At 47.5% G+C, this 16,928-nt stretch overlaps 1 protein-coding gene across 3 annotated transcripts in view; it reads left to right on the top strand.

Moving 5' to 3' along the window:
- ldlrap1b (low density lipoprotein receptor adaptor protein 1b) overlaps window positions 1–16,928 on the top strand; it is a 93,647-nt gene that overhangs the window by 46,381 nt on the left and 30,338 nt on the right. For all 3 annotated transcript variants that reach the window (XM_079528141.1, XM_079528140.1, XM_079528142.1), the window contains exons 3-5: window positions 1,242–1,354; window positions 7,076–7,190; window positions 9,250–9,322. In XM_079528141.1, the coding sequence (XP_079384267.1) occupies window positions 1,242–1,354; window positions 7,076–7,190; window positions 9,250–9,322 (301 nt within the window). The remainder of the gene's footprint in view (window positions 1–1,241; window positions 1,355–7,075; window positions 7,191–9,249; window positions 9,323–16,928) is intronic.

Raw genomic sequence — 16,928 nt, 5'->3', positions numbered from 1 at the left:
CATCGGCTGCATAATTACCAATACCAAATACCAATGTCGTCAAAGTGAAATATAATATCTCTGTAGTGTTTAATCTGAGGGTGAGTATTTTTTTATTTTTTTTTAAGATTTTTTTTTTTGAGTGAAGATTGACAGGAAAGAGAGATATAGAAGGGGAGAGACATGCAGAAAAGGTCGTCATGAAAAGGACTCGAACACGCGACGCGCTGTCGGCCCAGAGCCTATATGTGGCATGCGCCTGGACCACTAGGCCACCGGACCACTGGACCACCGGTGGCCACCGGACCACTGGACCACTAGGCCACCGGACCACTAGGCCACTGGACCACTGGACCACCGGTGGCCACTGGACCACTAGGCCACCGGACCACTGGACCACTGGACCACCGGTGGCCACTGGACCACTAGGCCACCGGACCACTGGACCACCGGACCACTAGGCCACCGGGCGCCCCGGATTCTTTCATTTGTAGATCATGCTTGTTTTGACTGTATGATTGAGGGGTGATATAAGTTGGTCACGGATTGATATTCTTTTTAGAGGCTTCTGCATGGCTTTAACATCTCTTTTGGTCGAGGGGGAAGTTTGTTTTTCATGTCCGCTTGATGAATGTCCAATGACAGGAAGTCAATTGTGTGCAACTTTGTTGTGTGCGCGTGTTGCACTTTCATCCGGGGGTTTTGATGGACTGCCTCCATTCATGATGCCAAGTCTTAGCTGGAATCCACATTAAATATGATGATGGCATTGGATATGTTGATAGCATGTGCAAATTAGTTGAATTTATTGTTCTAATTCTTTTGATTTATGGCTTGTCTAACTCTCTCTCTCTCTTTCTCTCTCTCTCTCTCTCTCTCTCTCTCTCTCTCTCTCTCTCTCATACACGCATCTCTCACTCACTCTCTCTCTCTCACTTGCTTTCATATTCTGGCTTTTTTCAATCACTGCTTTTGGTCTTTCTCAACGCTCGCACTCTCACTCACTCACTCACTCACTCACTCACTCACACTCACTCACTCACTCACTCACTCACTCACTCACTCACTTTCCCTCAATTAAATTCAAAGGAGCTTTATTGGCATGAGAAAACGTACGTTTACATTGCCAAAGCAGAAGTGGAACAAGACGATCAAAACGGAACAATGTATTTACAAATAAATATTGGATATAAATGGGAATTAAATAAAGGTGTAAACTCTCTCTCTCTCTCTCTCTCTCTCTCTCTCTCTCTCTGTCGCAGGCCAAAGCCAGTGGCAAGAAGCTCCAGAAAGTCACGTTAACGGTTTCTCCACGGGGAATCATCCTCTACGACAGTGCCTCCAACCAGCTGATAGAAAACATCTCCATATACAGGTCAGTCTTTGTCTCCTCCTTGCACCATTATTCATGGTTCCGCCTGCTCCTCTAACCCATTTTGGACGGGAACCCCTTTTGGTGTTAGCATTATGTTATGCTTTAGCTATTGAAAAATAGCAGATCTACAAGCTCATAGCGCGCCACCGAGTGGCGCGCTACGAGCTTGTAGGTCTGCTATTTTTGAAAAATCGAAGAACGACTGACATAGAAACATAGCTTTTTCAGAAAACTGTCAGGATGTAAAAGACATTTTTAGAATCTGATCCCCGGCTGCACTGGGCGTCCCCCCCCCCGTCCCCGTCCCCTCCCCCCGGCTGCACTGGGCGTCCCGTCCCCGTCCCCGTCCCCCCCCGTCGCCTCCCCCCGGCTGCACTGGGCGTCCCCCCCGTCCCCGTCCCCTCCCCCCGGCTGCACTGGGCGCCCCGTCCCCCCCCCCCCGTCCCCCCCCCCGTCCCCTCCCCCGAGCTCGTGAAATTCCATCACACTCTGCTGGTCTTTTTCACCCTGCAATATAACAAAAGTTGTTTCCCCCCCTTTTGCAATCGCACCTCATCCATCTCTAGAAGGCTCAGGGCGTGGGGGAGATGTGTGGCGCTCTGTCTCTAGAAGGCTCAGGGCGTGGGGGAGATGTGTGGCCCTCTGTCTCTAGAAGGCTCAGGGCGTGGGGGAGATGTGTGGCGCTCTGTCTCTAGAAGGCTCAGGGCGTGGGGGAGATGTGTGGCGCTCTGTCTCTAGAAGGCTCAGGGCGTGGGGGAGATGTGTGGCCCTCTGTCTCTAGAAGGCTCAGGGCGTGGGGGAGATGTGTGGCGCTCTGTCTCTAGAAGGCTCAGGGCGTGGGGGAGATGTGTGGTGCTCTGTCTCTAGAAGGCTCAGGGCGTGGGGGAGATGTGTGGCCCATCTCTAGAAGGCTCAGGGCGTGGGGGAGATGTGTGGTGCTCTGTCTCTAGAAGGCTCAGGGCGTGGGGGAGATGTGTGGTGCTCTGTCTCTAGAAGTCTCAGGGCGTGGGGGAGATGTGTGGTGCTCTGTCTCTAGAAGGCTCAGGGCGTGGGGGAGATGTGTGGTGCTCTGTCTCTAGAAGGCTCAGGGCGTGGGGGAGATGTGTGGCGCTCTGTCTCTAGAAGGCTCAGGGCGTGGGGGAGATGTGTGGCGCTCTGTCTCCAGAAGGCTCAGGGCGTGGGGGAGATGTGTGGCGCTCTGTCTCCAGAAGGCTCAGGGCGTGGGGGAGATGTGTGGCGCTCTGTCTTGCGCGCGAGCACGAGCGTGAGAGTGTGACTGTGCATCCACCGCACTTCTCATCCATCTCCCAAACTCTCTCTGGAGTCCCGCAATGAACAGCTGTTTGTCCGAGAGCTTTCACCTCCATTATGAGCTCAGGCTGACACACAGACGCACAATAAAACACCTTTTTTCCTGTACGTTATTAAAAGATGAAACTTTTGCGCTGTTCCTATGCCTGCCACAGCTTGCTCATGAACACTCAAGTCACCCCCCCCCCCCAAAAAAAAAGCCTGAAGCTCATGAGTGACTCGGACTAAGCCCAGCTTGATTCACTTCACGAAGATTCCATGTTCGTGAGGCTTAAGTACAGTATCGGGGAGGAGGAATGAATGGGGTTTCTCATAATTCAATCTGGTGGGAGTAGGCCCTAAGTCTAATTAATTCCTCCAGCAGATGCGGAGCAGCCAGTTCTGTCATGTTTTCCAAGAGTTGTCTCACTGATCATATGTTATGTCTTTCGTGCAGCAAATTGGAATGTAACTTGGAATGCAGCGAGTATCTGTTTTGGAGTCTCTTGTTCTCTTTTTATTTTTATTTTATTTTACATCCACGTGCTTTGCAGATGTCGTCTCTTGTGTGGTGTTTTCATTTACATTACATTACATTACATTACATTACATTACATTACATTACAGTCATTTAGCAGACGCTTTTATCCAAAGCGACTTACAATAAGTGTATTCAACATAGGTAGGGAACAAAAACTACTAATCACCAGAAGTCTTTAGTGCATTTTCTGCAACAACAAGCAACCAAGAGTATACCTAGCGCTACGGTAAAAGTGCAGTATATCAGCTACCTATTTCCTTAAACAGATGAGACAAAATAGCTGAGACAAAATAGCATTTAACGTGCATTCCCAAGCTGGCTTGCGTAGATTTGTCAAATGCAAATGAACCACTTAAACCCTGTATACTTAGTAGTCCCACCGGGCTCTATATTTGGTCCACTCCGTTCCCCCAATACACGAAATCTCTTTGCTGAAAATAGCCGATCTACAAGCACATAAGCTTGAGCCTTGTAGGTCGCCTGTAGGTTTCCGCTGAACATTCGCCCTCATAACGAGGACGCTAGCGTTCATGTGGTTAATTAATTCCACAGCCATGTCTGCTTTCCATATCGTTCCTTCGCATCACCGGAGCGGCAATTCAGATTGGAATGGAATGGCCACAAAAATTGAGTGCCTCTCTCACGGCCCTCTGTGGAATGGGGAACAGAGGGGGAAACGTGTCGTATCACGCGGCTTCCTACATAGCGACGAAAAGGCCACAGACGTGAGGTGCGTCCAGCTGTGACCTCAGCGCGGTGCTAAAGCATGAAGCAGTCGGCCGTGTCTCGCGCGCCGCCCCGGGGCTCCGAAGCCTCTTCTCTAAGCATCTGCTCAGAAGATGGACGAGCTGTAAATGAAATGGATTTTGCCTAGACACCCAATTTACAGACGCGCGCGCTCTCTTTCTCTCTCCAGAGTTATCCGTCGTAAATCTCAGCTGCGTTCCACAGAGCGCAGCTGGGGCTTTTTTTTTTTTTTTTTTTTTGTCCCCCAAAACTCTTCCTTTCTTTTACACCTCGCGACATTTTTATATCCCTCAGTCATTAATGAACGTTTGTCTCATCGTCCCAGAGAGGAATGAACAGTCCGGAGTGCTTTGGGGGAAAAGGAATGAACAGTCCGGAGTGCTTTGGGGGAAAAGGAATGAACAGTCCGGAGTGCTTTGGGGGAAAAGGAATGAACAGTCCGGAGTGCTTTGGGGGGAAAAGGAATGAACAGTCCGGAGTGCTTTGGGGGGAAAAGGAATGAACAGTCCGGAGTGCTTTGGGGGAAAAGGAATGAACAGTCCGGAGTGCTTTGGGGGAAAAGGAATGAACAGTCCGGAGTGCTTTGGGGGAAAAGGAATGAACAGTCCGGAGTGCTTTGGGGGGAAAAGGAATGAACAGTCCGGAGTGCTTTGGGGGGAAAAGGAATGAACAGTCCGGAGTGCTTTGGGGGGAAAAGGAATGAACAGTCCGGAGTGCTTTGGGGGAAAAGGAATGAACAGTCCGGAGTGCTTTGGGGGAAAAGGAATGAACAGTCCGGAGTGCTTTGGGGGAAAAGGAATGAACAGTCCGGAGTGCTTTGGGGGGAAAAGGAATGAACAGTCCGGAGTGCTTTGGGGGGAAAAGGAATGAACAGTCCGGAGTGCTTTGGGGGGAAAAGGAATGAACAGTCCGGAGTGCTTTGGGGGGAAAGGAATGGCAGATGGCTGCTGACGTTCCTTATGGCGTTCAGCTGTCTCTCCCACATGACTGGCCAATGAACTCGTCACTCTTACTGTAGGTCTCACTCTCAGGATGACGACGCCATTGGTCACACATGCTATCATGGAGCAATTTTCTTCATGGTTCTGTCCCAACTTTAGTCAGTAGAACACCTCCCTCCCACGTGTATATCATTCCTGTCACTGCTACTTGTTGTTCTGGGGATTAGGTAGACAACCAGTGGCAGCGGTGGCCGAACGGATTGCGGAGCGGTCTTGATACCGGAAGGTCGCCAGTTCGAATCAGCGGTCCGACACGTTAAAATTACCACCGCTGAAGTGCCCTTGAGCAAGGCATTGAACCACTACCATGAAATGTTCTATGAGCAGGGCCTGGCTGGAAACAAGTTATTGAGCTTAGCCCAGATACCCTGGGTAAATATAGTAACTTTGCTTTGCTTTGCTTAACCACACGTGTCCTCTGATACACATGGAGTGAAGGCCTATTCATAGTCTGGATTTTCGGTGGTGAGGTGACCACCGCTCCGGTGGTGAGGTGACCACCGCTCCGGTGGTGAGCTGACCACCGGAGCTGAAATAACGTTGAGCGGTGGTGAGTAAAAACAGAGAGAAGGGCTGGAGCGGTGGCGGTGGTTTGCTCTTCACCGCGGCTCGTGACGTCATGTTGTAGTTCGGTGGTCACCTAACCACCGAAAATCCAGACTATGTATGAGCCTTGAGTCACAGTGACGGTGAGGCGTTTCAGCAGGAGGACACATGATGTAACGCATGTGGAGGAACACGCTATACCTCCCAGTTCTGTTCCCTGCTGAACAGGTGCTCCAACCAACCTGTAGGTGTCGCTACAGCCCCCTCCCCTGGCAGCTCCTGAATAGAGCAAGCGCCGCCAAATGCGTTCGTTTGAGTGCCTGACCGAGTCGGGAAGTGTAAAAGAGGAAAGCGAACCCCAGTCACCAACAACACCTGCAGTTTTTATTTTTATTTTAACAACATTTCTTGTTCAGAAAATCAGACCCTGTACCTGACATGACATGCTGAGTGAGATTGCCAACTCTGTCGTTTTGGACTTGAGATTGGAAAAGTCACACAAAACAAATAATCCTGCAGCTCCCTCCATTATGAGTGTGCAATGAAAGCAAAGGCGACACGGCTGACAATTGCATAGCCTCGTTTGCACATTTTATCCGTCCTTTTAGAAATTGTATTTGCCTGGCCTGCAAATTAAAATGAATTTGCCTGCACTTTTAGACTTTAAAGTGAGGCAGGTCCCAGCTATATTTCTGCAGTCTGCGTTGAAGTTTTGCTCAAGCCACACTGTGTGAATGAAATGTACAGGGTTAAATTGCACATGGAACTGGTTAACAGCAAGGATATATATTTTTTCTTTTAGCAATTATGGGGAGATTGAAGGGGAGTGGATGGCAATGGTGAAACAAAAAAACATGTCATTGATTGATGCTTCACTGCGTCATTGCAGCTGTGAAAAAAGTTGAGGCCAGCTTAACTTCGAGTTGTGGCACGTCACGCCTGTCATGTTGCGGCCGAGAGTCGGGCGTCACTTTGTATAAACTTAATGCCGCTGGCTTCCATTGAAAATGGCTTGTAGCCTGTTGCTTTGTCGCCGCGAGTGTGAACGCACCATGAGCCGCTACTGTCTCATGGTCTCATGTTGCTTGATTTGGTCATTTTATTTATGTGTGGAGAATGGAGAAGTGGAACGGACAAAATCACATTTGTCAGCTCACTTAAAGGCTTGAAACTACAGTTGGGTGCCACCGATATTGTCCCTTATCATTTGACCCATTTAGGCCTGACCTAAATTTTAAAAAATCCTTCTAAATCCTCCAGTTTTCTGAAATAAATATTTTCACGATTTTTCAAAAATAGCAGACCTACAAGCTCGTAGCGCGCCACTCGGTGGCGCGCTATGAGCTTGTAGATCTGCTATTTTTCAATAGCTAAATTATAACATAATGTTTAAAACACCAAAAGGGGTTCCCGCCCAAAATGGGTTAACTGTCCTTTTGCGCAGATCACGCAAACCTCAGCAAAAAGAAAAGGACAATATCGATGGCCTCCAACTGTAAGTTGCCCGTTTTGGCCTGCTTGCTGCTTCATCTGTGACGGCTCTTTTATTGGAGAAAAAATGAGTAAAAACACTCCTTGCATGTGTTTCCCTTTCAGAATATCGTACTGCACGGCAGACAAGATGCACGATAAAGTGTTTGCCTACATTGTCCAGAGCCAACAGAATGAGACTCTGGAGTGTCACGCCTTCCTCTGCACAAAGAGGAAAGTGGTAAGTCAACATCCACAGCTATGATACGTCTCTACCCCTGCATGCTTATGCCTACTGTCTGTGCACGCATGCTGGCACCCAGGTATTCATGTAAGCTCATTCATTCACAGCCAAACATAGTCCATAGGCAACATAATAATAATAATAATGGATTATTATTTATAATGCACTTTACATTTGTGAAAATCTTAAAGGAGCATTCAGTGATTTGGGTGATTTGGAAAACCACCCGGTCCGCCCCGGTAACAAAATGTGCACATGCACGCTCTACAGTGGGGGGAAGTGCAACAGGCCAACAGCATGTGCACCAAGGCCCGCCCCCCCTCGATCATGATTGGAGGAAGGCCCCACTCATCCTGATTGGATGAAGGTTTTGCCACCCGCCACCAAAACTGAAACTAGGGTTTTTTGACAGGGAGGAACTCCTTATATGGTCAGCACACTCTATAGTAGGGAGGATTATCCAGAAAAAAATAAAAAATAAGTGATATTTAGATTAAGTCAAATCACTGAATATACCTTTAAAGTGCTACAATAGGCAATTGCATAAAAAAGAGTCATCACTCTAAAACTCTTAAGAAACTGAAAAGGTTTTTCAAAATGAGCCCATATACAGTAGCCTAGAGGGGAAACAAGTGTAGCTTAAAATGCTTTGTTAAAAAGGTACAGTTGGAGGCCATCGATATTGTCCTTTTCTTTTTGCTGAGGTTTGCGTGATCTGCGCAAAAGGACAGTTAACCCATTTTGGGCGGGAACCCCTTTTGGTGTTTTAAACATTATGTTATAATTTAGCTATTGAAAAATAGCAGATCTACAAGTTCATAGCGCGCCATACCGAGTGGCGCGCTACGAGCTTGTAGGTCTGCTATTTTTGAAAAATCGTGAAAATATTTATTTCAGAAAACTGGAGGATTTAGAAGGATTTTTTAAAATTTTGAGGTCAGGCCTAAATGGGTCAAATGATAAAGGACAATATCGGTGGCACCCAACTGTAGCTTAAAAATGCTTTGTTAAAAAGGTACGTCTTTAGTCTTCTCTTAAAAGAGTCAACTGTGGCCTGGGCCATGGCTCAGCGGTCCAGGCACCTTGGCTGGTAATCCAGTCTGGCAGTGTGCCGCGGGTTCGACTCCCGACCCCGACAGCCTTTACTGCATGTCTTCCCCCCCCCATCTCTCTCCCCATTTCCTGTCAGCCTACTGTCTGTCCCTCCATAAAAAATATAAAATAAAGGCGAAAGCCACAAAAAAAAAACATAAAAATAAATATAGCTGCAAGCAGCGATAAGGCGGGACCAAGAAAGAAGACTATACGCAATAAGAACAATATGCACAAATAAGACTGACGAGATGAGTTGACAGTACCCGGCTTTGAACACACAGAGTACACAAAACGTGGGTAGGATTTAGAAGAAGTTTTTAAGAATCGGCCTAGGGTCTAAAATGGGTTAATATGACCTTTTGATAATACCTGTGTTGAGTAGTACGCCTTCACTCGTGCAATTATGACCTGCTGTACTGCATCACATCACATGCGGTATGTATGTGATGGGAGCGAGCGGGGGAGGGGAGGGGAGGGGAGGGGAGCCTCCGAGCCTGTGGTTTGGCCCTCCTTCCCTCCCTCCATGGCTCCCTGGGGGGGCTTACTGAAGGAGGAGTCCTTCCTTCCCCTGCTAATTTGGTTCTGGACGAAAGGCCACATACCCTCTGAGCTACATAAACAACTTGTCATAGAAAGGAGAAGTTGTCGTCCACACACACACGCACACGCACACCCGCACCATCCAAGACACCATTGAGGAACTCCTTTTTGTGGTTGTGACTGCTGGTTCCTGTTTTTTGGAGTTATACTGTATAATGTACTATATTTTCATTATTATTGTTATAACTCACTGTGTCTGCCTGTCTGTCTGTGTGTCTCTCTCTCTCTCTCTCTCCATCTCCATGTATCTCTGTCTGTCTGTGTCTCTCTCTCTCCATCTCCATGTCTCTCTGTCTGTCTGTCTCTCTCTCTCTCCATCTCCATGTGTCTCTCTGTCTGTCTCTCTCTCTCTCGCCTTCAGGCTCAGGCGGTGACGTTAACGGTGGCCCAGGCCTTCAGAGTGGCGTTTGAGTTTTGGCAGGCTGCCAAGGAAGGTACGCATGGTTGCCCCCCCCACCCCCCCCCCCCCCACACACCCCCACCCCCTGATGGCTGGAGGATTGTGACGGATGTCTCGTGTTCCACGAGCGTAACCGTTCCCCCTCCCTTCCTCTTTTTTGTGCAGTCTCTTTCACTGACGCCCCCCCCCCTCCCCCCTCTTTCCATGTCATTCACATTTCATCTCAGTCTCGCGTCGCCACACGATCAAAGATCTCCTCTGATATGTCTGAATCAATGAATTGAGTATGAAGGTCCCCACTGGAAACAAGCCATAGGTTTTCTTGGATCTTTAAATCCTCTTCGGTATCGAACTGTACTTTCCTGTGGTTTTATCGGCAAACTGTTAATGAAGTATTCAATAAATCAATCAATCAATGGTAGGGCAGTGGTTCTCAAACTTCTTTATGTCAAGAACCCCCAAATTAATATAGTCTCCTCCCACCGGCCGGAGTGGTTAAGAAACTGTTGGACGAACCAAAAACACTAGCTGGGGCTCCTGTATTGCATTAAAATGTTCGACTGAAGCAACGGCTCTACCTATTTGAAAGTGTCGTACAGCTGGGCCCTGCAAGCTGGAGCTTAAGCTCCAGTAACTTCCATTTTTAATCTGGGCCTGCACACACTCTCTCACAGTCCAGATTGATTGATTTGTCCCTGTGTCTCTCGCCCAGGGTCCAGTGAAACCTGCTTTACTTGAATGCACCCTCTCAATTAGGTCATGGTCAATCTGGGAGCCATCGGGCAAAGTAAAAAAGAAACGTTTTTCCTTTGAATGTGCCTCTGCGGGCACCGCCCAATTTCCCCAGTGTAGAGACCCGGGTGTCGGCACCGTCCACTCTTCCTTCAGCCCTCCTCTTCTGGTGGTGCGTCTTTGTTTTCATTCCTACCAACGTCAAACTCTGCTCGTTGTAACGGGAGTTGCTGACAGATTTCAGCTGCGGAGCTCTGAATCTGTCTTGAGAGATTAAGTCATGGTTAACCTATTCTGGGCGGGAACCCCTTTTGGTGTTTTAAGCATTATGTTATGCTTTAGCTGTTGAAAAATAGCAGATCTACAAGCTTGTTGGTCTGCTATTTTTGAAAAATCGTGAAAATGTGGCTTTGAATATATATTCTTTCAGAGTGAACTTTTAACTCAAATCTTTGCTTCTGTGGGGAGTCCCTGGAACAACATATTTTCTGCAGCCAATTACATATACTTTTTGGGGTCCTTGACATGAAATAATTTGAGAACCACTGACATAGAAACAGAGGCTTTTCTGAAAACTGTCGTGATTTAGAAGACATTTGTGACTAAATTTGACTGAGGGACTGCCATTGGATTTTTTTGAATTTTCGTTTTTTCATGTCATATGAAAGCAGGGAATCATAGCTTTAAATTGACATATTGGTTGTTCAGTTTGACCCACCAGTTTAGGAGATATGGCTTATAGAGTAATGTCTTGCAGAGAAACAGCGAGTTGAGAAAACAGGCTTGAAAGGTTCACTTCTGTGGTCTCTAACATTACTCCTAGCTACATGTTTAAGCATTTATTTCATATTTACATGTCGATTTCAGCTCTGACACTTATTTCAGACATGCTCTAGTATGTGAAGAGTCTGCCTGTGCTATAAACTCATTTTGGGAAAAATAAATAAAAAAAAGGTTTTTCTCCTCTGGTGAAGCTGGAATTTGCGCGATGGCAGTCTCTGTCAAATTTGGTCACATTTGTAGAATCGAACTTGTGTCTAAATGGGTTAAAGACTCCTTCCTACGGTGTACGTATGGCCAGGTCGGAGGCGGTGGGGGGGGGGGGGGGGGAGCAGTGCCACGACCCCGGTGGTACGACTTGGGTGGTATACATAAACAGACGGCTCATTTTCGGGTGGGAGCTTTGAATTACCAGCCATTTATATTATCTTGTTCGTATGCCTCCTTCCCTATACCGTCCCTCCAAACCGCATGAGAAACACTTCAGTTTTTTCCTCCTCGCCTCATCAAGTATTTATCGTTTCATCTTCCGTTCGATATAGAACTTCTAAAAACTCGTCTCCTTTTCGGCGGGGGTGGTGAAGTGAAGAGGCGTTGTTCATACAGGTGACGCGACGCGGCAAAGTGCTGTGTAAGGATGGATGGGGAGGGAAGGTGTCACACGCAACTAGCCCTGGGCCCGCAGCGCAGCGGAACATGCGCCTCATTTACTGCATGTGTGACTCCTATGTAAATGTGATGGCCTGCGGGGTGTGTGTGACTGTGTGTGTGACTGTGTGTGTGTGTGTGTGTGACTGTGTGTGTGTGTGTGTGTGTGTGTGTGTGTGTGTGTGTGGAGAGGGCTTCAGTGTCTGTACCGCATCGCCTTGCCTTAAGCATGAATTATACTGGCCAATAATTATACTGCAGAAAATAGGAAAAAAATCTGTTACTGTAAGCGGCGGTGGAAGAAGTACTTTTTTGTTTTACTTAAGTAAAAAGTGTATATCAATACTGCAAAGTAGAAATACTAGTAAAAGTACAAAAGTATTGGCATCAAAATATACTTGTAGAGAGATGACTTCCGCACACCCGGTGGGTTTGGAGCAGGTGCGATGATAACGAGGCATATACAATGTGAAAGGAGGAACGTTTCGGTCTTGCGACCTTCCTCAGGCTACAAGCCTGAGGAAGGTCGCAAGACCGAAATGTTGCTTTAATAAAATGCTCTGAACCCAGCAAGTGGCAGTGTGCGGGTGTCAGTGGCGTGCACAGACATTTAGAGGGGCAGGTGCTCAAGTTAAAAAAGGGCACCTTGCAGTGCAGCGCGTGGAACCGGCCGGTTGCCTTAATCCATTTTGGGCGGGAACCCCTTTTGGTGTTAGCATTATGTTATGCTTTAGCTATTGAAAAATAGCAGATCTACAAGCTCATAGCACGCCACCGAGTGGCGCGCTATGAGCTTGTAGGTCTGCTATTTTTGAAAAATCAAAAAAAGAAAAGAAAGAAAGTTTTTTTTTCTTTTTTTTTTTCAAAAGGGCACATTGCCAAAAGGGCAGGGGGTGCTCTAGCACCCCCTAGTGTCTATCTGTGCACGCCACTGGCGGGTGTCCCTCTTTTCACATCAAAATATACTTGCAAGTACAAAAAGTAAAAGTGCTCATGGTGCAGAATGTCCCAGTTCAAAATGTATAAAATCATATTTTTAAAATGGCAGAGCTACAAGCTTGTAGATCTGCTAAATCTCCAAAGAAACTAACTAAAGCTGTCGGTGGAGGAAAACGTACAATATTTGGCTCTGATATGTGGTGGAGTGGAAGTATTGAAAATTGGAAATACTGACAAAGTATAAAAAAATCACACCCGTGTGAACTGAGTGGTGCAACTCCCCTATCCCCCTTCTCTCTCTCTCTCTCTCTCTCCCTCTCTCTCATTAGCAGGCAACAGTGCAGCACTATCTCTCTGTCTCTGTTTCTGGCACAACAGCGCCCCTACTGGTACTCATGAGTCACACATGAGTCACACGCATAGGTGAACACGAGTCACAAACATAGGTGAACACGGACATTGCTGTTCCTTGGAGTGGTTGCACCACTCAAAAATACCTCAAACTTGTACGTGGGTACAGTACTTACAGAAAATGTGCGTAGTTACTGTACTGCACTGACTGTATGAGCTCAAAACAACGCATTGCTTATTTGAGCTTATAGATCAGGGGTGCCCAAAAGGTAGATCGCGATCTACCAGTAGATCACAAAGGCTGTGCAGGTAGATCACTAGCCCTGAAACATGACTGCCATGATAATCATCATGGCAGTCATTTTTATCCGAGCTCCCCGGCTACTTTTCTCAAACGGGGTTCGTTTGGGAAATACAAAGTTGCACACCGGGAGCGCACTCGCCTATTAGTCTGTATTGGCAGTGCTGTCAGCGTGCATATATCGAACACACCCAGTGTTTCAGACTGCCACACTCCTCCCGACCGATAGGGGCGCGTAGTTGAAAGCCAATGGCAAAAAAACAGCTCGGATAAAAATGCTTTTTATTAAACAACGCGGGATGCAGCAATGCTAATCGCTGTACCAACAAATCTCTAACACCCGTGGGAGTACTTTATATTTGAAAACGGAATGTTTATATACACGTTTGGACTGTAAATGTAGCGATCGCGTAAAACAGGCTGCAGTTGCGTCATGACTGTCATGATGATTATCATGGCAGTCATGTTTCAGGGCTAGTAGATCACATGACATGCCCCTAAAGAGTATTTAATTTAAATATATTGAAGAAAAAAAAATCTCCCCTGTATTTCCCATTCCAAGTGCCTTGTCTTATATTGTACAGAATGTAACACAAACTCTACTATTCCGAAGCCCCCTCAGGTACATATTTAAACTATTTTCAGCAATGGTATAATAATTGATTTGGTGGGTAGATCTTGCCGAGCTGGTCATTTTGAAAGTAGCTCTCAAGTCAAAAAGTGTGGGCACCCCTGTTATAGATGGTCTATTTTCGCTGTGCGGCGGAGGGTAAGTCGGGCGCTACGCGGCCGCTGCTCAGTGCACTAGCCTCACGTTGCACCCTGCTGTGCATCGTGGAAGTGCACGGTCTCGCTATCTGTCTAATAATTCCACACCTGGCAGCTCCAAATCCCCTTGTCAGACTGCTGTTTTCTTTTCCCTGTCTAAACTGCTCTCCTACGCATATGCGCGCACACGCACGCACACGCACACACACACACGCACGCACACACACACACACGCACACACACGCACACCACCATTACTCGTCTCTGCTTATCAGCATCAGGGAGACGGGTGAAGAGACGGAGAGAGAGAGGGGGAGATGGGGAGGGAGGAGAGGGGGGGGGGGGGTGTGTGTGTGTGTGTGTGTGTGTGTGTGTGTGTGTGTGAGCTCGGGTGACATTGATCCTGTCTTGGTGAGAAAACGAGGGTGAGGTTATTTATACAGTACATAGACACACACTCTTCCACATTTATATCCCTCTGTTTTTAGCCATTTTGAATGGTATTTCAATTCGAGAAAAGGGCCTCTTCATTTGCCTAGATTTCTCCTATGCCTGTATATCCAGTGAGCTCTGCACTACGCTCCTTGTAGGTTCTCCACAAGTCGCTGAGTACAAATATCAAGAATTGCAAATTAGCGCACATGCTTCTCCGCAGCCTCCCTCTTTCACCTTTATTTCTCTCTCTCTCTCCTGCTCTCGCCTTCCCTTCCCCCTCCATGTCTCCCTGTTACATCTCCCTTCATCTCTCTTCCTCACCCCCCCTTCCCTCCCCCCCCAAACGCATTGTTCAGGGGGGCATGCGATGCGCGCAATCCATCTAATTTGCCCGGGCTGTGTTTAGGTCCTCGCTTCGACAACAATGCAGCTGATGAAGGGAGTACGAAGGCGTAGCGGAGTGGGGGAGGAGTGGGGGAGGAGTGGGGGAGGAGTGGAAGCGGAAGGAATATCAAAAAGAACTAGTGGTGGTCTCTTGTGGCCACGGCGAAGGAGGGAGCGAGACGGGAGGCGATGCAGAGTCTGTACTCCAGCTCCAGGCCCCCCAGAGGGTTGGGGTGAAGGAACACAGAGTCATGTCTTCTCTACTACTGTAACTGTACGTCTAGTAGCTGCACGTGTCTTACAGGCTCTGTAAGACCTCCCACACTGGCTCCCTACAGCTCCACCGCACACAACCCCCCCGACCTGCCATCTTCCTACATACACGGCATAAGAAATGTGTTTATGGTTTACTCACTATAAACAACATGCACAGACTGGCTTTGCACTGGAACATCCGTTCTGGGGAGCTGTGCTTCTGGCTGTAGACTCCGTGGTCGCTCGGAGTGAAAGTGTTTGTAAGACCTACTGTGAGAGGCAGGGTGCCCAGGGAGGGCTTTGGATTGGAGCCACTGCTAAGACAGCCCGGGTCTCTTGCGGGAATTGGCCAAATCCAGAGTGGAGGCGGTCCTCTTGTATTTGTATAGCAAGGCGTATTTCTACGTACAGGATAACATGAGCCCACATGAGCCAGCTCTCTATCCATGGTTGGGTATGAATGTGACATTTCGTTAAGTCGTCTGCAACCGTTCTTTTTTCCAGAGGCACGTGCCACTGTCGACGGAGGTCCTCCGTGAGACATTTTTGTCTGTCGGTTCCACATCGGTAGACACTTAAAAGTAAGTGACTAGCCAACAGCACTTAGGGCGGCGGTGGCTCAGGGGTAGAGTGCCTGGATGGTAACCGCAAGGTTGCCAGTTCAAACCCGGGCTCCCCCAGAGTTACTGTCGAAGTGTCCTTGAGCAAGACACTGAACCCCTAATTGCCTTGCATGGTTTCCGCTGCCATCGGTGTGTGAATGTGTGTGTGAATGGGTGAATGTAATGCACAATCTCTGTAAAGCGCCTTGGATAAAGGCGCTATATAAATGCACCATTTACCATTTTGTCTGGCTGGCCCAGCTTAACGTATAGATGCAGTCTACAATCTATTAGCAGTAAATATGAACATACTGTACATCTACGGCCAATGAATGCATATTATAGGACAGGGGTTCTCAACCCGTGGGTCGCGACCCCTCGGGGGGTCGCCAAATTATTTTAGGGGGTCCCCAAATTATTTTCAAAAAAAAAAAAAATGTAAATTTTTATTTTCACGATTTTTCAAAAATAGCAGACCTACAAGCTCGTAGCGCGCCACTCGGTGGCGCGCTATGAGCTTGTAGATCTGCTATTTTTCAATAGCTAAATTATAACAATGCTTAATACACCAAAAGGGGTTCCCGCCCAAAATGGTTTAAGGTTATTGTAGCAGTCAATTTATATTGGGGGTCGGGAGGGGGCGGGGCGGGGGTTCCGAGACGTTGCCAAAGCATTTTCGGGGGTCCCCGGCCAAAAACGTTGAGAACCCCTGTTATAGGTTATCGACACAGGAGTGTTTCAGCTTCCTGCTTTTGTAAAGGATGTGAACTGAAGTAAGAGTGCATCTGAACGGTAGAATATTGTATAATGTGGAGTCTGCAGGGCCTGTAGCCCAATGAGGCAGATATACTGCCCAGACACTTTCACGACTCGGCTGTCCCTGACGTCTGTGTTATCAGAAAATTGTTTTGATAACATTTTAGGCGAGAAATGGGCCATGAAGTTGCTCTGTATCATATTTCATTTAACATTTAACGGCCCGGTTTAAAAGTTTTAACAGCGTTTCCGAAGCTGAAACACATTTCATGTCACATTTCTCAATGGCGACATTGTCTACGACGCAAACCATAGTCTCGTACTTCCAATGTCAAGTGCTGCGTGCCATTTCCAAATAGATTCTACACGATTCCCCACCTTTACTTGCATGCCATGCACCTCGTCTCATTGACATGCCATGCACCTCGTCTCATTGACTTTCATTGTCAAATGTTATGTGCAATTTTGAAATGGATAGATACAGTTGGAGGCCATCGATATTGTCCTTTTCTTTTTGCTGAGGTTTGCGTGATCTGCGCAAAAGGACAGTTAACCCATTTTGGGCGGGAACCCCTTTTGGTGTTTTAAACATTATGTTATAATTTAGCTATTGAAAAATAGCAGATCTACAAGCTCATAGCGCGCCACCGAGTGGCGCGCTACGAGCTTGTAGGTCTGCTATTTTTGAA

Source organism: Electrona antarctica, assembly GCF_951216825.1.
Source record: "Electrona antarctica genome assembly, chromosome: 18".
Classification (NCBI taxonomy): Eukaryota; Metazoa; Chordata; class Actinopteri; order Myctophiformes; family Myctophidae; genus Electrona; species Electrona antarctica.
This window is presented reverse-complemented; position numbering and strand designations above follow the sequence as displayed.